This window comes from Cottoperca gobio, chromosome 20 (genome assembly GCF_900634415.1).
Source record: "Cottoperca gobio chromosome 20, fCotGob3.1, whole genome shotgun sequence".
Taxonomy (NCBI): domain Eukaryota; kingdom Metazoa; phylum Chordata; class Actinopteri; order Perciformes; family Bovichtidae; genus Cottoperca; species Cottoperca gobio.
In genome coordinates, this window is record NC_041374.1 from 16,161,264 (window position 1) to 16,185,260 (window position 23,997).

The 23,997-nt window shown below is 40.2% G+C and overlaps 2 protein-coding genes across 2 annotated transcripts in view; both read left to right on the forward strand.

Moving 5' to 3' along the window:
- Positions 1–10,530, forward strand: part of sspo (SCO-spondin) — an 82,744-nt gene extending 72,214 nt beyond the window's left edge. Inside the window, 4 exon segments of the mRNA XM_029458218.1 lie at positions 2,357–2,417; positions 3,460–3,590; positions 6,132–6,282; positions 9,821–10,530. Coding sequence (XP_029314078.1) covers positions 2,357–2,417; positions 3,460–3,590; positions 6,132–6,282; positions 9,821–9,843 — 366 coding nt within the window. The 3' untranslated portion in view covers positions 9,844–10,530.
- A 3,119-nt stretch (positions 10,531–13,649) lies between these two features.
- Positions 13,650–23,997, forward strand: part of kcnh2b (potassium voltage-gated channel, subfamily H (eag-related), member 2b) — a 230,486-nt gene continuing 220,138 nt past the window's right edge. Inside the window, exon 1 of the mRNA XM_029457435.1 lies at positions 13,650–13,725. Within this exon, the coding sequence (XP_029313295.1) occupies positions 13,650–13,725 (76 nt within the window). The remainder of the gene's footprint in view (positions 13,726–23,997) is intronic.

Below are 23,997 nucleotides of genomic sequence, written 5' to 3' on the forward strand. Positions count from 1 at the left end.
GCTGCACTAAGTTATGCCTCAGTGAAAGCACTCCTTATCCCTGCCAATATGAGATTTAATGCGCAGTGTTCCCTTTACTGACAGGTTGATAATTGGTGACTGGCAGTGCACTCAGTTTTTTATGACTCAGCTTACAATTGAACCCAATGAGTTTTTAGTTTTGTTTATGAAACTTCCCAACATGCCTCCACTGCTCTGCTGGAAGGCCCTTTTCAAAGGTTCTGTTATCCTATTGGGTGATAAAAGCTATCGGGACACAAACCCCTCTTATTTCTGTACCAGACACATTAATAGAGCTCTGATTTCCATTTCACAGCCTGCAGGCGACTCAAATTTGACTACTTTTTACTTTAAATGCCAAGTGCCCTTTCTCTTGAAATAACAAGGAATCATCCTTTTTACTCCTCGCCACATCAGACACACACAGACGCATACAGTCTCTTAACTTAAATGTCTTAAAATGGTCTTCTTCGTGACCTCCCACCCTTTAAGTGTGAAGGCTCTCTCCATCCCTGAGGGAAGGCTGGCAGCAATGCAGAGTGGGAGGAGAGGTCCTCGGGGTGAACAGTTAGGAGAAGGGTGTGTTGCACAAATCTCATAGTTGGTTGAAGTTTTCATTTTTTCATTTCTGGTCCTTTCGCCATCTCTATGTTTGATGTCAACACTGGTCCTCATCACCCATAGTGTCCCAGGTCTAAATCAGTCCTAAACTGGCTAGAATAAAAACTGTCTGTTTTAACGCAGGCGATTCTCACAGGTTTTCTTCTGGTAAAAAAAAAAACCCAGACACTTCATGAAAAACAAACAAAATGTGAGCAGCAGCAGCAGTTACAAGGTGGTGGGTTTACAAAATGTGCTTAGTATGTACTCATTCTGTTATATTTGTTACCCCCATACGTATTACTCTTATCCATTCCTCTTTCAGGTATAATGCTATTGGGGACCAGTCCCTAACAAACTCATTAACAGTGCCTCTTAACTAATGGCAAAATAGACGTTTTTTACACTACGCTAAAATATCAGGGGGCTCTTCATCCATTTTCTCACCGTTGTGAGGCGTGCAGCATAGGAAGTAATTCTAAGAATGTACCTGTATTTACATTTATAATTATCCCACAACAAATTTATATGGATTTGAGGCATATGTATCCCAAATATTTTCTTAATTTATTGAACTGACAGCCAGAAATTACAATTTTAGTGCACATTCACATATGTACCACAACCATCTTTACATTTCAAACATAATGAAGAGCACATAGAATCATATTAACATCAAATATCTGTGAATAATCTTGTATCGGGTCTCAGGTTTTGTTTTTTGTATATATATATATATATATATATATATATATATATATATATATATATATATATATATATATATATATGGATTGGATGTAACTCCTAAATTGTAAACAGCGGAGAAACTGCGCTTGAAGGAGTTCGAAATTCGAAGTTGTGAAAAAGATTCAGTGCCACCTAAAGAGAACTTGTATTTTATAGATAACAGCATCCTTCTTTCTTTAGAATCCCACATCTACACAACAAGATTGTGCAAAATCAGAATTACATGCAATACGCGCCACAGCAGAGTATTTATTCATTATCCTGAAGTTCCTACATTCCAGGTGTGTTCCTTTTTAATATTGTTTTTTGTTGGGAGGTCCACCACTTTGGTCCCAACTGAAATATCTCAACAACTATTGGATGAAATACCATGAAATTTACCAATGTAATCAGTTTTCATCTAGCGCCACCTTCCGGTCACATTTCAATGTGTTCAGTACTTAGTTTATGCTCAAACTAATTCCGTTAGCTTTGGCTGTACTTTGTCTTTAGTACTAATTAGCAAATGTTAGCATGCTCGATGCTAAGCTAAGATAATGACCATGGTAAACATTATCCCAGCTAAACATCAGAATGGTAGCATTGCCATTGTGAGCACCTTAGCATGCTGATGTTAACGTTTGGTTCATCGCACCCCTGTTTTCTTTTGCTTCTGTTTTTTTTTTTTAAATGATTATTGACATAAATATATTCTGTCCTTGACACCGCTCATCATTTTTAAACTTGGGTATTTTATCCGAGTGGCAATGCTTCACCATGTTATTTGCAGTTTTCTTCCCCTTCCCCTGCCTGTTCCCAGGTGTGTGTGTTTTCTTTTTTCTCTGTAATTGGTTGTTGTCATTTTGAAAAATGCGTACTGTGTGTTTATACAATGTGTGCTCATTGTTCCACGAGTCGGTATGCACAAACATAACCGTGAAACAAATTGACTATGACTGCTGACAGGGTACAGGAGAACTTTTTAAACGCATGTTTTCTCTCTCTCTCTCTCTCTCTCTCCTCTCAGGGAGAGGTCAAGGTGGAGGAGCCAGGCAGCTGCTGTCCAGTCTGCAGAAAGCAGTTTCCAGGTTAGTGCAACATGCAGTATGCAGGAAAACAAAAATCCACTAAGAGACAGAGGTGAAATCAGAGGCTGTTGTCTGACTCGTCATTTGAACTCATCGTCAGCTCATTACCTTGAGGAGTAATGCTTTTTCATCTATGGTAATGTTAAACAAATGTAACAGTTGAAATACTACTTGTTGTGAACATGGACTGTATAAAAGAAAAGTGAACATAGTCACCATGACCTCACCCATTGGTCTGTAGCCATTGGCAACTTGATTTTTGGGCATCTTGGTTTATTATAACCAGCAGTGACCATGGATGACACGAGTGTTGAGTTTAGTACAACTTAATGCTGAAAAAAAAAAATGTAGGCGACCAAAATGTTACAATTAACCTTCATAAAGTGAAAACACTGTGAAATTCTTAGATGACCCAAACCGGACGACACCGTGGTAGTAACTTGACAATTACAAGGTAGCCGCGCCCTAAAGCTCACCCTTCTTTATCTTCTATTTTATCCTAAATGGGACTATGGTTTGCAAAAAGAGCTGATTGAAGAAGACTTGGAAGTAGTGATTGAGACGATAAACTTGTTAGGAAACTGTTTTACTGAGGTAATAAATCAAGTGAGAAGTCGGGTTATTTTCTCATAGACTTCTACACAGTCAGACTTCTTTTTGCCATCAGTGGAGTCGCCTCCTGTTGGTCCATTTGAAAGAATGCAAGTTTAAGGCACTTCCACTGGCTTCACTTTTCAGACACGAAGGTTGCAAAACATGCAAATGTCAAACAAGCACACACAATCACAGTGGTTCCCTTGTTTCCATGTTAAACCACTTCATTGGATTTGAATGTTCTATAGTTAATTTTATAGCACGCTAATAATGCTAAAAATGTGCCTCAGTGCCCAATTCATGGCTCTGTCTCTTCTATTGTCTCATTGCCCCTTTATTCATGCAATAATTGCGATTTCTCATAATCTACTTTCCCATGCCCTTTGGTTGCTCTTTGCTCTGTCCAACCTCATTCTTGCCCCTTTTCGTACCTCCTCTCTGCGTTCAGACGAGCCCGTGCCAGAGTGCCGTCGCTACGTGCAGGTCAGGAACATCACCAAAGGAGACTGTCGGCTTGACAGCGTGGAGGTCAGCTTCTGCAGGGGACGCTGTCTGTCCAGAACTGATGTCATCCTGGAGGTACGGAGAAAACACACACACACAAAGCATATAATACTCTTTGAACATAAGGCAACACTGTAGTAGTGTCTTTAACATGAGTGACAGCTGGTAGCACAGTAAATACAGGCACCAAAGTGTACAAAAAGGGTCCAGAAAAAAAACTGTTGCTTATAATTATTTGCTAATCGGTCATCGGGTCCAGAAATTATAAACTAAATCATAAACTTGTGGATGCAAAGGGCCAGAAAAGCTAAAAAATGTTCTCCCTTCAAATCCTAGCAAGGCCACTAATCAAATAAAATAAAAATAAATGTTCACAATATGCAAGAATATAATCAGGATTATTGCCTTAGCTCTCACTGAGCAGCCAAATTGTCCATCTGTTTTCCTCCTGAAATATGATTTGGCATCCGGTTATTAAGTGTTTTTGCAAAACAAAAATAAATTCAAACACTTGGCCTCATGCAGCTGGTCACACCTGCTGTAATCTCTTCAGAGATAAACACAGGCCATCAAGACACGTGCAGGGAACAGCTAACAGACTGTAGACTATGGCAAACTGATTATTTAAACGTTTTACCTTCCATCAGCTGTGGTTACAGTTAAATACACAGTTCACACAGATGTCATGAAGGCAGGTAAGAAAAATACAAAATCCTGCCTTAACTTGTCTTTTTTATCCTCGTAAGACGGCACGCTCATCACCTCATCTCCATGGAGACTTTGTTCCTACTTGGCTTCCATAAATCATTGTAAAAGAGAAAAATAGGGTCTGACAGATTAAACGTCAGCTCAGCCAAATGTTTCATTACCTCCTGTTACTGTGGCAACCAGGGATGGTAACCAGTGACTAGGCAGCGCAGTGAAGTGCCCTTCAGTAGGTCTGCCACCAGATCAGCAGGACTGGAGGACGCAGGGATGCATTCACAAGAATCACACACTCACCACCAGCTGAATCTTAAATGCATGCAGGCACACATGCATATGCACACACACTGGACTTTTGGATGTGTGTGAAGCGTTAATAACTGTTTCACTGTGAGATTGAAGGTGCTTTTGATCCCTCACCCCTCTCACCTACTTCTCCTACTATCTGTCTTTTGTTTTGCTACCACTGTACTTTTCCACAATCTCTCTCCTCTATCTCCACTAATTGGACACGATGAGAACAACTTTCAAGAAGTTATATTCTATCACGCAAAACACTAAGGCTGGGTTTGCAAGTTGCAAAAAAGGTTATATTATCGCCTAACATTTTGCTGGTATTGGGTTTCAGCTGTCGAGGTTCTTTTTTTTACTCATTTAATTAGTCATCTTTAAAAAAAAAAAAACTTGGAAGGCACTTATTCATTTTGATATTATTTTGTATCAATGTTATATTTTTAGATCACCAAAGGACTTCAGTGTCTGCAGTGTCTTAGTATTTTGTCAACAAAGAGCTTGAAGCTGCACTAATCAACAATTTATTATTTTTTAAATGATCATTATAAAAAGATGTAGCGCACAGTGATCAACCCACAAACACTTGTCAACTGACTCTGCAGTTCCCCTCAGCTCCAGGAAGCATTTTATTATCCTTCAGCTCAATGTTTTGGTTTTACAGCTTGCAGCTTTAATGTTTTGGTTCAGTCTCAGTGCTCTCAGTGGGGTTACTTCCAGCTGCAGCAGACAGCTGTTTTTAGTGAAAAGGCGCTAATAAACCCACTGTACTATTGCTATTGTTCCTCTGTGTCTGCTGGATGTGTACATAAGAAACCTTTTGCTGTGTTTACGGCTTCTTCCACTGCCCCCAAGTGGCCAAAAAAAATCTCTTTATGCTGCTTTGAATGTTCAAATATATAACTTTCTGCCACTTACAGTAAGGGACAAAGAATGTGACAACCTGAAAAACACAACGTTTTTATGGCTGTGTTCACATAACAACAGCAACATAAGCCTTCATCTGGAGTCGTGTGTGTGACCACTTGATGAATAATTCCCCCATTCACTCTCCTTTGGTTTGGCCTCAACCAACTCCTGAAAAAGAACTCTGGAACTTAAGCTGCTAATAACAATGTTTAACAGCTAGTCACTAACTATGTCTGTCTGCCGTTTGGTTAAGGGCCGTGTACAGTGGGCTTTCCTGGACAATGAAACCAAGAGCTAAAAGAGGCTATAGTTTAGCATAGTTTGAGTATAATTCTCTGTGGCCACATCACATCCTGATACAAGTGGAGCTGGACTGGAGTCTGATGTGACTTTATATTTTATTATGTGTTGATGGCTTGTACATATATTTGTTCTTGATACTGTATACTGTAACCACACTGTCTCATTTTGTCTTCTAATGTGTCCTCTGTCTGCCTATACCAATCCTGCCAATACCATTTCACCTCCTTTTTTCCTCTCTTCCTTGACTTCCCACCCCTTAATATTTTCTTCTGAAATTCTCTCATAACTTTCGCTCATCATATTCTAATCTCCTATTTCCCTCCACTTTACGCCACCGGCATTTCTTTCATCTCTTCTTTTGACTTCACTTATCCTCCATCTTTTCATTCTCTCCTCCCTTCTCTACAGGAGCCCTACCTCCAGTCAGTTTGCGACTGCTGTAGTTACCGTCTGGACCCTGACAACCCAGTCCGTTTCCTCAGCCTGCAGTGTGAGAGCGGAGAGAGCGAGCCGGTCGTCCTGCCCGTCATACACAGCTGCGAATGCACCAGCTGCCAAGGTGGGGAATAATGAATGTGACCAAATGGATTTGCAAGCTCATCTCTCTCGTCAGTGTGAAAACCCAGAGTTTGAATTTATGTAAAAACAGTTACACGTGACAAATGTTTACACGAAGCAGACACTGAGGAATGGCAGGGAAGTGCTAGGCATGTTCCAAACAGGCAAAGTCAGGGAATTTGATTGGAATATATACATATCTAGAAGTGAATTGCAGAATGTATTTTACAACTTATCTCCCGTAATAAGTGCATTTAACTGAGACGACACCTTTCAAAGGGTTAGATCTCATCACTCATTCACCTGTTCTTCGAATGTGGCTTATCTAATATAGGATGACATCATGTCAGCCATAAAACATGACACTGATAATTCTCATGCAACAAGCCTTGGATCAAGTGATAACAGGCTAGTTTAAAGCTAAGGAACCACCTTAAACATGTTATTACTATGCAATGAAAGATGACCAAAGCTCATCATCATCAGATTAAAGGCACACCTATGATGTGTTGAACTGACTTAAAGGTTCTATATTTGGCATTCTGAGCATTAATAAAGCAGCAAACAACTATTTGCTATGTAAAACTTTAGTCCTGAGGAGAGAATGAAGTCACTCTCTCTCTGTGTGTAATCTGAGCTTTTCTGTTTTCTTTGTTTACATAGCTGGTGCACATGCACGAGTTTACATGCTCGTGCATGTGAGTCCGTGTGTGTGTGTGTGTGTGTGTGTGTGTGTGTGTGTGTGTGTGTGTGTGTGTGTGTGTGTGTGTGTGTGTGTGTGTGTGTGTGTGTGTGTGTGTGTGCGTGTCACTGGCTAGGTAATGGCAGCGGCTCTGCAGTGCGCTCATACGTTGTCACAGGAGCATAAAGCCCATCCCCGGATTCCCCCTCAGGTTAACATTGTTAGCTCTGTCTGCTCTGTTGTTGTTGACACTGTAAGAGCTGTTAGCACCATCAGCTGTTAGCCGCCTGCTCAGCCATCGCCATGTTGAGAGCCGTGTGGAGGCAATCCCATAGATGTGCTTTGAGTTCCGTATAGAGAACCTTTTTAACTAAACTAAATTTGTTCTTTTTTTATTATATAATCTTTTTGTCATGCATATGTAATTAATAAATTATAGATAATTACACAAAGAGATCAAATTCTGAATAACTTTCTCAAAAGCATAAATAACATCATAATGTGTGAATAAGCCTCCACCTTTTCAGGTTTGGCCTGAGGAGTTGTTTTAAACATTCAAAGGTGCTGAATATGAAATTTGGAGCATATCTATGATTAAGGGATTGCCTCCACATGGCTCTCAACATGGATATAGCTAAGCCGGCAGCTAGCAGCTAACGGTGAAGGGGAACAGGAAGGTGGGCGGTACGCGTCCATGATAACGCCGTCAGTCAGACAGTATAAGCGTCCAGCCTGTGGGGGACACACATGGACTCACAGTGCACGTGTGGCCGGCCCGGCTCCCAGAACAAAGAACAGAGCTTCTCAGATTACAACACACACAGAGTGACTTCCTTCTCTGCTCAGGTAGACATTACTTCACGACATCCTTACATAGCACATATTTGTTTGTGGCTATATTAATGCTCTGAATGCCATACATAGAACCTTTAAACAGCTCCTATTACACATTAAGCCAACTTTGAAGAACTGAAAAGTCCATGCTTGTGTTAAATGAACAATTTAATCACATTCAATGATTCTTGAAGAACAGAACCCTGGGGACACACTCCAATCAGTGATGTAACAGCAGGTATTCAAAAGGGGCTGTGTCAGTGCTGATTGTTATGTGGAAATGTATTACCCCTTCGTCAACACCAGCTGTCATGTTGATTTGAAAGGAATTTTGATGGTACTCAACACTATTGATTTTATAGAAGTAGATATTGCTGCAAAATGTATTTCATACAAGACATATTGATCATGGGATTGTCAGTGGTGAGGCCTGGTCACTTTTTCTCTTTTTTTACCTTTAGCTATTTTGACTAAAATGTTCCCTTGCCAGTTTTCATTTACTTTACTTTAAAATATACATACTATAACAGCAGGTGGTGTCCACGTGTTACAGCTGTAACTGGGAGTTTATTGGGACTAAACACCAGCATCACACCAATATGTAATTCTATTTGTGTGTTTTTTTAAACACAAATATGTGGACCAAGTTTTAATCCAATTTTTTTTTTCTTTAATTAGTTGAGCTTCTCCGTCAATCTTTTCAAGTACCCTGCAGAAGTATCCCCTGGGGTACACGTGCCCTTGGTTGGAAATCCCTGCATTAGCTGAAAATAAACAGTTGCAGATTGTGTAGTAACACTTCTTGTTAAGGGCAAGTTGTGCGGTTACATAAAGAGCTGACAAAGAGCACTTGACCTTCTCCATGTTGATACTGTCTCTATTGTTTACCAGGCTTTGGTTACACATGTTTTTTTTGTTTACTTGCCACACTAACAATTTTTTAGGGCAACAGACATAAGCAGCATGTGCTGGTTTATGTCCCAAACTAAAATGGTTTGGATACCATGCCAGTCCGGCTCAAACCGGCACTGTGCTGGTCAGTTTGTGGAATGCACCCACATAAAATACCTGCTGTAACATGCTGATCGAGTGCGTCTTGTGTTGCAACCAGTTTGAAAGTGTAACCCCGTAGAAGGCAGCTCAGTAAGTGGCTGTAACACTCCTCGCTCAATACAATTTCTCAGTCACTTTCTATTACCGCTAGGCTGACACACACACACACACACACACTTAGGTAATCTTAGTGAAACATATGTTTGCCTTTGCCCACTTTGAATAATTCAATCAAGGATCCCACCTCTGAAGCAATTATGTGCTAATCCATTCATCAACATGGCTGATTGCGTTAGTTAATTGGATGTAGCCACATGCAACACAGAACATCCCCCCTGCTCATATTCCCCTCCCTGCTCTACACTCCCGTGGACATCAGGTCTGAGGGATTTGTTCGTTACGGCGATCAATCTTTGATAATGTGTGGCCGCTCTCACACACACTTGCATTAACTGCCACTTCAAGCTTTCTCATTTCTCATCTGATTTCTTCTGACTGACAAACACTCATTACAGTACAGACACAAGATGACTTACATGGATACATTTTTTTTACTTCTATTGGGATTTTGTTATATACTGTATATGTACATGTATGCATTTCATATTATAAATGCATTTCGAATCATAAATATTAATAATTTAATGTAATAGATTTTTTAATACAGTTCAAATATGAAAACTCTGACTTATCCCGTAACCCATGGCCAAATAAAAACAAGTTGAAGCAGAGTTTTTTTCCGATTTTCTTTAAAAAATATATTATGTATGTATGTGTATATATATATATATATATATATATATATATATATATATATATATATATATATATATATATATATATATATATATTTCTTTCTGTGATTCATGTTGTGGTTCAGGGGAGGGTGGGGAAAAGAAAAGATTTTATCCTGCAGAGGAAGCGGTTGAAGTTATGATTCCATCAGTCTCACTGTTTCTCTTCTTCACAGGAGGTGACCTGTCCAGACGCTGAGCGTGTGCGTGTGTGTGTGTGTGTGTGTGTGTGTGTGTGTGTGTGAGAGAGAGTGTATGCACTAGAGAGAGCAAGAGCAGGACGAGTATGAAAGCCAAGTGAGAGCGCCACACTAAAAGCCAGCTAGGTGATGGATGGAGAATTTTAAGAGGGACAGACCAATGGATGGATGGATGAGTGGGAAAAGGAAGACCTGAGACCCTGATGTACACATTGTTCTTCAGTCCTCAATCATCATATGACTGGATGCTATTGCTGATCGTAGAGATCCTGTTCTAAAACTTCAACGTTTAATCTTCAACCTGTACAGCCTTTTTCTACTGTGTATTTATAGTAATATTAATGGACCTATGATACAATCCAAGTAATACCTATTATGCATAAAAATGTTCATTTATATGTTTCAGAAAAAGTTTAAGTTGGAGTTTACTAGAACTGGTTAGATCTTTTTAGTTCCAATTGACTGGGAAATAAACCTTCTCTACACATGGAGAATACTGTTGGGTGTCTGTCTTTTTAAGAATCTTTTTATTATCAATTGTTCCAAAAAAATGCCTTTTTCCATCATAATATATCTTTGAAACAGTATATACAGTAACAAGCAGAATGTCCCTCCCATTCCCCTCATGTTCTCCAAACTTTCTCTCCTTTTACAAATGTATTTAAATATAAAAACATCAACAACAACATTGACTTGATTTCTTCATTAACACTCTGTTTGCCAATGTGCCAACTAACTGTGATGTCTTCTCGCTCGAAAATGAATGAATTGTGCAATTTTCCAAATACGAAGGCGTGTGCATTTTCTATTAATTATTTTGTGCAGAATCCATAAAGAGTTGCAGATATTTGTACATTTCTGTGTTTTCCTGGACATGCTATACTTGTATAAAGTCATATTTCTGGTTATAGTTAAATTTCGCTGCTGAACTGTTTATTCATTTTAAGAAGCTTTTATTGGATGTGTCAAAGTGAAGCCTGGAGCTTTTTCATGTCCTTTATTCAGACATTTATTCATTATTGTGCAATGTAAAACACATAAGGAACTCCTTTGGCGACTATACTCACTGTTCTCTATCTCTCTCTGTGTGTAAATACAAAAACGGTTTGCCAGGCTGGGATCTGTCTTATGATCTATGGGAAGAAACTGTCGGCCTTCCTCTTCCCCTCCTTGTCTTCTCTCTCCTCACCTCCCTTCTCTCCTCCTCCCTCTCTTTTCCTGACTAAATAAGGGAGTTGAGAGAGGAAGGCTTACCAGCAGCCTCCTCTGACTTTCAGCAGCTGTAGTAAATACTTCCTGGATGTAATAATAGCAGGCATGGATGCATTTTTTTTTTTTTTATTCCAAAAATGTCACATTATGATAGATTGCTCTTCGGGCCTCATCCAACGGCAAGGCTGCAATTCATCATGTCTTACCATTCATTAAAACACTGATCGCTGGAAAAATGAAGGCAATCATCCTGTGCAGGTGATTTTGATAAATGTGAGCAGTAGTGTTGCTTTATGTCTGTATCTGACAGTTGAAAGAAGAAATGTTTCTAAGTCACGGCGTATTACTTTCCTGAGATGGACATAAAAATCCGCTAAAACACATTCAGGTTATTATAGATTCAAAGGGAAAACTCTGAGGAAGCATAAGGTTGTCGGACATGCAGGGGGACAGCTTTGTCTGCTGCTGCCTTCAGGGGCAGTCCGAAAAAGAACAACTGCCTGTACCGCAGATCTTTTCATATATTTCTATTGTATAACTTTTGGATTCATATATTATCAGAATTAGTTAAAAATAAATAGATAAAAATCCAACACACTGTCTCTTACTGTTGGTATATACATGAGTTGTATGAACTGTATAGGCTACAGTTCATCCTGGCTATGTTATTCACTTTTCCTTGATTTCCAAAATCAAGCATCAGCTATAGTCATCAGTTGTTGCTTTGGGGTTGTTACCAGACTCATGGAGGAGCACAAGTTACCACTTCCAAAGTAGGGAGAAGCCTATAGGAACATGAATTACATTATAATAATTATTATGACATGACAAGAATTCACTCAATTCTTTCCACAATTAAAAGACATCTCAAAGTCTAGATAATGACTTTATAATAATGTATTTTGTGCTAAAATTAAATGTATTTTGGATGAATTTCATATATAATATATGTTGATTTTAGTTAGTTAATTTGTCATTTAAAAGGTTATTTCCCTGTGGACTTTGTTTTAGATTTTAGGTGTATAAACTGCATTCTTACACCCTCAGCTCATTGGAATACATTCCTTTACACAAAGACTACACATTACAGTTTTTTATTACAATGTTTATAAATCATTCATACGTAAAGTCAGACAGCATACAAAACGCAGTCTTAATAGAACTGGTCAATGATTCATAAGCGATTCAGCCTAAAACACAATATCCGACAGCTCGTAAAGGCCTCATCGCCGGCATGACGGAAGGGGGGAACCCCGGCGGTGTGACGTAGCTGTGCAGCCTGAGTGGTGAATCCCCATCCTACCCTGAAACACAATGAAGCCGCATCACAGCCGCAGTTCCTCGGAACACAGTTAGGCAGGACTTCTTCTCCATAGAAACAGGCGCATTAGTTCAGAGCAGGCAAATGTTCCTTCGTGGGGAATTTTACACAGTGCAGAGCAGTAGGCTACAATGGGAGCAGACAGCAGGACGTGTGTGTCTGTCTCACTCTGAAATGAATCACCCCCCCAGCCAACAGGAAAACAGTAATGCAACCTAAAGTCTAACACCTGTTACCAGCAGCCGTTTGGGCGCAGCCTTTCAGAGCAGGTGTGTGTTTCAACACAAAGCACGTTTTATCTGATACCAACTGCATCATAAATGCCTAAACCGTAGACTAGTTGGGTTTACACTGGGTATCATTTTTAGGCCCCCAAATTTAAGCAGATTAATAATTTAATAACATTAATTACTGATACTGAATGGGCATTTATGTAACATGTAAGAGTCCCCATGTCCCCACTTTTGGGGAAATTAGGTGAAAACTGTTCTTTTTTCGGAAAAATGGTAGATAAGAGCGCATCTACTTCATCCAAGTGTGAGCAGTTCCCGATAATAAAGGGTTAAAAGAGGCGCAGCTAGACGCCGGTTGAGCTGAAGTCATCCGGCAGAGCGCACAGCGAGGAGGAGGAGAGATACAGAGAACACCTCCAAAAACACAGATCTAAGACGATTCAAGCTGCGGATCTGCGCTCTGTTGTTTTCTGTAAAGCACCACAGTGTTCATTCTCTTCCCAGTTAAACACAGATATTTAGAGGCAGAGAGAGGAGGTGGAATGAGAAATAAATAAATAAAACGCGCACCCCAGCACCCTAACTATGGCTCCAACGACGCTCGTCGGGAAACTCGCCCAGTCTGCTTCACAGGAGCGGGCTGTAGTGCAGGATGAGAGGTCTGCTGTGCTCCACCGAGTGTGAGACCAGGAGGAAATATCAGCTGACAGGCGGCCCTCCCCTAAGGGGACAGAAACAGACACCTTCGTTTCTCTCAACCTGGAATCGGGCCGGATCTGCCGTGCGTACAGTGAGCCTCCTTTTGCAGAACTCTCCTCTCCTCACTTTCTCCCGGAGAGCCACGAGAAGCTACTGTCTCTCTGACCAACTTGGGAAAACTTTGGCCCCCGGATTACTGCCACTGAACCTGTCAGTGTTGGGTCTCTATGCAGGGAGCGCAGTGAGCATCGCGCGCTCGGCTGCGGGGACTGGAAACGCAGCTTCGGTGTGATATCATTTTAAGTCCTGCAAAGTCTCTCAAAGTCCCACTGCAGCTAAGATGCCGGTCCGGAGGGGCCATGTGGCTCCGCAGAACACCTTCCTGGACACCATCATCAGGAAATTCGACAGTCAGTGTAAGATCATTGTTTTCTTATCTTTGTGAGATAATTTATATTAGTTAACCATGCAGCCTATTTTCTTTCATTACAGCCCACTTTGTAGGCTTTCAGTTGACATTCTGTTTTCCAGAATTAGCCTCAATAATGATGTTTGCTGAGGTTTGGTTAATACGCACGGTACACTGATGTTAGACAATGTGTGATAACTGAACAACGTTCTACAAAAATCTCCAAAAACATGACTTCCTATTTAGAGATCATCGTAATATGATCATATCAGTGGGATATTTACTTAGACTGACTTCATTTGTGAGCAAAACATGCAAAACATGAACAGCTTGTGTAGATCTGAACTGCCGAACTCTTTATTAATATTAATATTTATTAATTATTTGTGGTTGAAAACCCTGCAGCTGCAACAGACATCTTTCATTCAGGAATGATTCTTGCAGTGGGCCATAAGTCACACACAAAGGTTACAACGCAATCTAGTACAATACTGGACACTTAGATGCTTTTGGGATCTATTATCTTTAGCTCAGTTGGTGTGTATACGTATTATATTAATATTAATATTAATTATACAGTAACTATTGGACACCTCAATAAACCTAATCCATGCTTTCCATGCATAACACTATTTGTTTTATTTGCCTTGAAAGAAAGAAATTCAATATCCTCCTCAAACAATCTACAGTAATTTATAAACTCCAAAAACAAACAATATATCCAAGCTACTAAATCTTTCATAGAGCCCAGGGGCATGCAATTTGAAGCTGTCTATATTTTCAAATACACAGGCTTCATCTGTCCTCAACTCCCTGCGGTGGTGTTATCTTTGCAAATCATTTATGTTTTTTCCAACTCTGAATGTGTGACCTGACTTTAAACATGCCTCAGTGGCACATTTCCTGCGGAAATTCACCTCAGGGCTGATGAAGAAATGAGGACCATGATGGTTGTGGTGTGAGGACATTATTGTAGATTTAAATGTAGTGTTTAAGGAATCTAAATGTCAATTGCTCCCCTCAGGAGCAAGTGACCTCTTGAGGTACCCTTTTCTAAACGCTGGAAAATATGCTGTGTGCCTTCAACGACTTACCATATGCTCTTGGGTTGAGCAGTTCACAGGCTGCTTTGGAACAGCAAATGATGTCTGGCTGTGTCCGTTACACCCAAGAGTCACGGCAGCAGCAGAGCTACACATAAGGTGCTATAGGGGTGCGTTTGGTGCAAAAACACCTTTTTTTTCCTGACACAGAGGTGCTGAAAAGCAGCTGGACACTAATGCGGTCAAGTTGAATAAGTGGCGTTGGAGTTGCAGTATTAATTTTTCCACCCTGGCGAGGATGGATAACATATCGTACTGCTCACTGGAACGCTGCAGACTCATATCTTATACGTTTACAGCAGATTTGAATTGGTTCAGCGTGTGGTTTGAAGCTTCTCCGTGTGGTGGTGTGATGCTTATTTATGACACTTCAGTGTTACAGGGAAACATACCCTACACCTGAGAGGCAGAGCACCTCACATCAGTGCTTTCCAAATGTTTTCCCAGTGACATATATTAAGAATAATTGTGTATTGACTGTTGCAGGCTTTTGGTCAGGCTAACCAAGCATGATGATGATGACATGGTGTCTAATGGCTGTGTGTATTGAACAAGTGGACATGGAGGAGCAGCGTCTGTGGACACTGGCAGATGTTTAGACATCCTTACTAATGTCAGCAAGAGAAGCTGTCTTTTACATTGCAAACTCTTCTATCTATCTTCTTTCGAATCCACTTTGACTCCACTTCTCCACATCACTGAACTAAATTGATGTACTATGGACACTTGATGCTCAGCCTCGGAGGAAATGATTTATGGAACACACAATGCTGCTGTCACCACACACCACACCAAGACCGTTTCCACCTGACACATTGTGTGAGGAATGTATTTAGGATAGGGAGAATTTGATAAACCAGATCTGGGACATCATTTATTAGAAAATGGTCCTACAGTGAAGCTCATAAGAAGAAAAAAGTGTACTTCTGCTGCATTCAATTTCAGTTGGGTTCTCTAGCTTTTTTAATAAGAAACAAATTCAGGAGAAATGCAGCGTCTCGTTTCTTGTTCATCTTGATCAATTTCATTGTGAGCTAATGGACACAGTATGTTCTATAATTGTGTGTTGAGAAGGCTTCATATTTAAATGTGTACCCCTTCACATTTTGGGGAAATAAACACATTGTTGTTTTAAAGTTAGGTTTTGTCTTAATGACTTCAGCAGAAACCCACAAGTAAGTTATTCATAAATCTTTGAAACTGTCCCTAAACGCATACTGTGTAGACATAGACTGAGGGCTGAAGTTGCTGCTTGCTAACGTGCTGTTTACTTGCAACGTGGGCTGTGTAGACATTCAGTTAGACTCAAACCTGTCCTGCTGGTTACATTGTGGTACTGAGGTTTTTAAATCTCCCCAGACAACCGAGGTGATCTGTGCTCTCTTTTTGAGGAAATTATGTTTACTACTGTTATGTAAAGGAAATCTACTATGAATTGTGTGCAGAGAAGCTCAAATCTCAGATCAGATGAACTGGTTTTCCATTTACACAAATACGATCTTTTTCAGGAAGACCTTGAGGGAATTCCTTCAAGTTTGCCACAAACATCCAATTGGACACAAGGATTAATTGATTAGAATTTGGGGGTCAAAAGTCAAGATCACTGTGACCTCACGTCCCTCCCATTCTCGTGAACGCAGTATTGAGGGAATGTATTGAGGGAATTTTGGGATTTTTTGGGGGAAATTTGGGACCAACATCCACTGATTTAGCATTTGGTGTTCAAAGGTCAAGGTCACTGTGACCTCACAAAACACAGTTGTGGCTTTAACTCAACTCAATTCATACACTAATTACAACACATTTCAAATAGGACAGAAATATTGAAGTGAGATCATTTTGGACAGACATGGATGTTAACTGCAACTTGACTGGTTGGCTGAGGCATACAACTGGTAATTCTAGTTTTTTTTATTATCAAACATGCTTTACAGTGATCTCCATAAAGTGTATAGAGACCTTTTGCGGTCACACTAACGGTAACTACAAAGTGCACTGATCCAACCAGGTAATGCATACAAAGCAGGTAACAGGCAGCCTGGACAGTAATGTTAAGTAGCTGTTAAAAATGGATTAGGATACAGATGTCTATATGATTATTAGACAGAAGGGAAGAACAGGTCAAAGCTGTTTTGCATAGAATTGATTGATGGAGGGAAATAAATAGAGAGCACACTCATAGGAAGCACACTCTTTGCTTATATGGATGATGACCAGGCCTGTAATCCATTACAGATACAAACATGTAAATGGGCTTTTATAAAGTGCCTATAAAGCTTGTACTATATGCCATCATTTACCCATTCACACACACTTCATACGCTGATGGTAGGGCGGGCTGCCATACAAGGTGTCAAACTGCTCATCATCCAATCTAATGCTCATTCACACACAGTCACGCACCGATGGCTATGCCTTCGATCTTCCGATTAATGTACGACCCGCTCCACCTCCTGAGCCACATCCGCCCTTTAGACACATCAAAGTGACAAATAATACCCATTCTAATATGACATTCATTCATTTCTATCTCTAATGTTCTGTTCTCATCGTTGTCCTGTCTCTCTGCTCTTCAAACAGTGAGTGATCGGCTCCAGGCCTTCTGCTTCTTAGACATGAATGATTAGTTTTTTTTAACCAAATGTCAGGGAACACGCTGTGTGATTGCTCCGTTGCGAAATATCCAAAATGATACGCATATGAGCTCATCAGATTTTCACAAAATGTGTCTCTCATTTCTCCTTGCTGTCACATGTTGGAATTGCACTTATGAGCCAAAGGGGTTTTTTTGTACACATACTCATTTTCAAGTGGACTTAACAGAGAATACATTCATGGGGGACAACCGTTTTACTTGTTCTGAATATGTGCAAATAGTAAGAATAAGATTTCACCTTTTTTTTCAACAAAAACTAATTAGATGAGTAGACGCAGCTGGCATGGGGAACACGTCAGGGTTTCCAGCTCAGGTATTTTCTGCTTTGTTATCCCCTGACTTCAGACCTTCTCTGCTTACTGTACACTGATCCTTTACGCTCTGTTTATTGTACTGTGATCCTCCATGTTCAATAGCCATGCTGCTCCACACACATTACACTGTACAGACAGAATATGTGCCTCCCTGTCAACAACCAACAACAGATTTGACCTCAGCATGAGGTCATAGCAACCTTTTGGGTCATGTGTTGTTGTCTGTTCACCGCTCCTTAGAGAAGACGTTGTCCAATTACAAGCCTCCAGGCCACTGTACTCCGGGGAGGATGCTACCATTTACAGCTGAAGTACCAACACTTCGTCACCATGGCAACTGCCCCCCCCCACCCTCCGACTCCCCCACTAACCCACCCACACATACACAGAAAGAGCAGAGAAAGGTACAGTAGTAGTCATCTGCAGGTAATTCTAGCTTCTCCATCTTGTAGAAATGGTTATTACAATGCAATGTGCTACAAGTGTTTACCACAGGTGCGGCTAATTCTGATAGTGTATACCACGCTCACAAGTGGTTGGTTCTAGTTTTAGGCTAACTTATTGGTTAGAGTAAACCAGGTGGTGGTTTTGAACTTTAAATATAGAGAGTTGAGACATGTACAGAGTTTATAGAGTAATATACAGGACTGTCTCAGAAAATTAGAATATTGTGATAAAGTTCTTTATTTTCTGTAATGCAATTAAAAAAACAAAAATGTCATGCATTCTGGATTCATTACAAATCAACTGAAATATTGCAAGCCTTTTATTATTTTAATATTGCTGATTATGGCTTACAGCTTAAGAAAACTCAAAAATCCTATCTCAAAAAATTAGAATAGTTCCTCAGACCAAGTAAAAAAAAAAGATTTATAACAGCAAAACAAAATCAAACATTTGAAAATGTCCATTAATGCACTCAGTACTTGGTTGGGAATCCTTTTGCACGGATTACTGCATCAATGCGGCGTGGCATGGAGGCAATCAGCCTGTGGCATTGCTGAGGTGTTATGGATGCCCAGGATGCTTCAATAGCGGCCTTTAGCTCATTAGCATTGTTGGGTCTGGTGTCTTTCAGCTTCTTCTTCACAATACCCCACATATTCTCTATGGGGTTCAGGTCAGGGGAATTGGCAGTCCAATCGAGGACAGTAATGCCATGGTCAGTACACCAGTTACTGGTGGTTTTGGCACTGTGGGCAGGTGCCAGATCATGCTGGAAAATGAATTCCTCATCTCCATAGAGCTTTTCAGCAGACGGAAGCATGTAGTGCTCTAAAATCTCTTGGTACACAGCTGCATTTACTCTGGGCTTGATGAAACACAGTGGACCAACACCAGCAGCTGACATGGCTCCCCAAACCATCGCTGACTGTGGGAACTTCACACTGGATTTCAAGCAACTTGGATTTTGCTCCTCTCCAGCCTTTCTCCAGACTCTGGCGCCTTGACTTCCAAATGAAATACAAAACTTGCTTTCGTCTGAAAAGAGGACTTTGGACCACTCTGCAACTGTCCAGTGCTTCTTTTCCATAGCCCAAGTCAGACGCTTCTTCCGTTGTCTTGAGTTCAGAAGTGGCTTGACCATGGGAATACGGCTATTGTAGCCCATTTCCCAGACACGTCTGTGAACAGTGGCTTTTGATACCTGGACTCCAGCTTCAGTCCACTGTCTTTGAAGCTCCCCCAAATTCTGGAAGCGACTCTTCTTCACAATGCTGTTAAGGCTGCGGTCATCTCTCTTGGTTGTGCAGCGTTTCCTGCCATATTTCCCCCTTCCAACAGACCTTTTGCTGATGTGCTTTGAAACTGCACTCTGTGAACAGCTTGCTCTTTGAGACATTTCTTTTTGTGTCTTACCCTCCTGATGGAGGGTGTCAATGATGGTCCTCTGGACAGCAGTCAGATCAGCAGTCTTCCCCATACTTGTGATTTAGTTTACTGAACCAAGCTGAGTGTTTTTCAAGGCTCAGGAAACCCTTGCAGGTGTTTCGAGTTAATTAGACGATTCAAGTGATTCGTTGAACACCCTACTAGTATACTTTTTCATGATATTCTAATATTTAGAGATAGGATATTTGAGTTTTCTTAAGCTGTATGCCATAATTAGCAATATTAAAATAATAAAAGGCTTGCAATATTTCAGTTGATTTGTAATGAATCCAGAATGTATGACATTTTTGTTTTTTTAATTGCATTACAGAAAATAAAGAACTTTATCACAATATTCTAATTTTCTGAGACAGTCCTGTATGTGTAGGAGGAGGAGAAGATCCCAAAAGTGCCATAGAGCTCCATTGTTGTCCCAAAATCTCAAAAACACATAATTGAGCCATGCTGTTGTACTTGTTGACATTTTCCTTAATTACATACACAATATCAGATTTCCACAAGGACATTTTTTGTTTTGAGTCACTCACCATCATGCTGCTGGAAATGGTTCCAAACAAATGTATTATTTCCTACTGTATGAGTGACCTTTGCTACAAAACTACAGAGCTTAGCTGGTTTAGAAATCGACTTAGACTACTGGAACAGGTTGCAAGCTTGATGTCACTAAAGGGACAATGCATTCACTGTTTACTGTCTGAAAATCGGGCCTTATTTGTGGAGCAGTTTATAATCCCCAAATTTACTTTCATTTAAACAAAAGATTTTTCCTCAAAAAATTGTTAAGAACTAAATTGAACCCACAACAATTAGTGATGAATTAAATTAAACAAGACTTTTAAAAAAAGCTAAAAATAACAGCTATATACACATACTTCACATATTTCAGGATGCACAGAAATGTACTAGGTGCCACATGTAGCGTAGAATGTGGAAGAATTGCATTATCCAACCAAGAACTACAAAGAAGCAATGCTAAATAGTTCTAGGAATACAGAATAACATTCTGATAGTAGAATCACAATATACCACCACCGACGACGTAATGTATTAGTAAAATGTAAGTGTGCATAAAACTTGGAAAATAATCTTAAAGTGAATTAATTTAAAGAGTCAAGAAAGGTGATCTAATATTCTGTACTTTTCCTGTTTGCATGCAACAGCACCTGGCGTTTAGAGCTCAACGCTTCTGTGCTTCCTTGCTTTGATGAGCTCAGAGCTTAGAGTTGCATAATGCGCAGAGCCTTGATGTTCCCAGTGCGGGCTGAGAGACATGCCTTCTGTGAGAAGACAGTGCTGCTGAGTACATGCAAGTGTTCCACACACACTGCAACATATGGCTTTCATACATAGATTAGGCTAAGAGTTGACATTTGAGGGTTCAATCTGCAGGCTTGCTTGTTAGATTTGTCAAATTTGATTCCTACTGTGGCAATGATACAAATCTGTTTCCCTACTGTACATTCCTACAGCTTCACTGTTATCACCCAGATGTTAGGAAAATCAAACACTTTCAAAATCCTTCCACATATAGGCTGCCGTAGTTGCTTTTCTGTAGCAGTACAGAACAAATACAGTACGAGGGTCTTCTTGGCTGGTTAGTTTTAATTCTCTGCTCCATCTGTTTCACTCGGCGGGTGTAAACACAGCAACACTGCTACACTGGTGCTGAGGTCAGGAGTGAGTCAGTGCTCATGATTTCACTTTATTGGTGTGAAATCACACTCTCCCTCTCTTTCTCTTCTCCTGCCTTCTTCCCTTTCTCTCGTTCATACACACACACGCCCACGCGTTAGAACACACGCACGTACAGACATGAGCGCACACACATACTTGTAAACTCTTGGAGCTTGTAAACACTCTTTTCTCTCCCTGCTCTCCCTCTCCACCTCGCTCCCTCCTTCTTTCTGCTCTTTGTCTCGTTTGACAACCTGTTTTCTCTCTCTCCCTCCCCCCCACACCCCGTCTCCTCTCCATCATTCTGGTGCCCAGCAGATGCCCGCTGTGCTGCCTGCTGTTCTGCCTTCACATTTCAAATGGGCATGTATCCAACTGGGCAACATGACACCTGCTGGGGTGCTGAGGGGGAAGAGGTTGTGTGTGGTATATGGATAATCAATATGTGTCCTTGTTAGTTTAAGCTCAACAAACTAGCTAAATATTCTTGTAATCTACAGAAATGTTATCAGTCCAAACTAAATAATCTGCCAATGGGGAAAGCAAAAAGGACTTTCTCGAAACTAAGTACAAAACACTGTGGCCAATAATCAAGGCCAACAAACTAAAACAATTAAATAGTTTAGTTTTATTAAGATGAGCTTTTTTAAATAATTTTTTTTAGATTTATTTTCTTCCTTTTTTGTCAACTCTTGCTAAGAATAATACAATGAGTGAAACAATTATGCAAGTAACTACATTTTTCCTCCTAGAGCAGTGATTCTCGGGCTACGGAGTCTCGAGCTTTGGGCCAATAGAAACACTGATATGATTGTGACACATTAGGTCAATCTGTCATGAATCTACCACTTCACTTCCTGATGCTGCTTAGCTTGGCTAATTAGTCAGCTAGTTAGCCCGGTGAGCGTGGAAAAAAGTGATACTAAGCCCTCGCTAAAATGAGCAAATATGGCAAGAGTTTGGTTATATTGAGAACAGTGACGGGACACACAAATGTGTCATGTGTCTTCAGGTTGAAGTCATAAAGCCAGCCAAGCTAAAGCAACATGTCTTTACAAAGCAAAGTGGTATTCATCTGATTCAAATTGAAATGGGTTTCTGTTTGTCACTATGAAACGGGTCTGAAGTTTCTGAATACAAATAGTTCCAATGGCATATAAGAGTACAAATGGTAGTAACCATATATGTAATCGGCATGATTATGAGGGTGTCCTTGGAAATTGTTTTCCTCTGTAAGGGGTCCCTGGCTACAAACAGTTTGAGAAGCACTGTCTTAGAGTTTAAGAGGGAGATGGCAGAGGGTATAAAAGGAGTGTTTAAATTTATGGTTTTAGTGGAAGTCTGAGGAGGGTTCCACATGGCAGAAACGGAAACTGTTATTGTAAAAGATTGCGACAGATAGGATGTAATCTGCTTTCTTATATAACTGTTTGTTACAAAGATCCTGCAGAGATTCCTGTGCAGTACCAGTTATTTTCCTGTAGACATTGACCACCTTGTGGAGTACATGTTTCTGTTTCACCTTGAGATTGATATCAGAAAGTAAACACAGACTCAATACAATATTGATAAAGAATTGATATAAAAAGTCAACCTGGAACTTTCTAAAACAAAAAAAGATGCTTCTGGCTTTTCTTGTACACCATGTCAGTATTACAGTTTATTGTCTCATATAGTTACCAAATACTTAGGACTCTACTATTTCTATATTGTGTACTGTTAGGAGAGGAGTGAAAACGTCTAAAAATCATTGTCATTAGTTTTTGACACATTTAGTACTAGAAACTATTCTTGATTTTCACCAACTGGAGCATGGGAGATGTCTTCTCTGTTTAGCCGACTCATTATGACTGTATCGTCATCACACTTTGAGATATGGGGCAGTCATTAGTGTACAATGTGTACAATATATACAATAGAGGAGGAGGGAGGACGCACCCCTGTCGGGACAGCTCGGAAAATTGACCATTTACTACGACTCGTGAGAAAGTCTAGAATCCAAAGCCACATTTGTCTGTTACCTTCTGGACCAGCATATATGGCTGATGAAAAGTCCAAAACAAACCTTAACCCTGTAGAAGTACTTGTTTAATCATGAGTGAAGGGTCTGCTGTTAATACACAGCAGGATTTAGTCCATAACCCACACATATTCACAACTGGGAGCTGCCCAGTACAACTAAAGTCTTTTTAATGGAGCAGTTGGAAGTGTGTAGTCTTGCTCAACAGCACACAGACAGTTGTTGTTAAAGAAGAGTGTTTTTTTAATTCAGTTTGACCACCCTCATCGTCCCCAGCTACTTCCAGGATTTGAACCGGTGACCCTTCTGGTCAACAACTCTTTCATAAACACATAATCCAGAGCAATAATTCAGTCTTTATTGCTTTATTTTTGGCAGTTGTGAACCACAAGAGAACATTTTGTCCATAACCTGAGACACTTCATCCTATAAGAGTTTTGGACTGTCTGGAAAATAAGACAGACCGTTTTGATAAGGCTGCGTACTTTAGCTGTTGAGAGAATACAATTTGTGACCCTGTGTTTAGCAATCTGTCTTGACCACCCAGACAATGGAACACAGTGATCCTGTGGAAGGGTTGGTAAAAATTACAAGAGGAATCATATAAATAGAAGGCTTT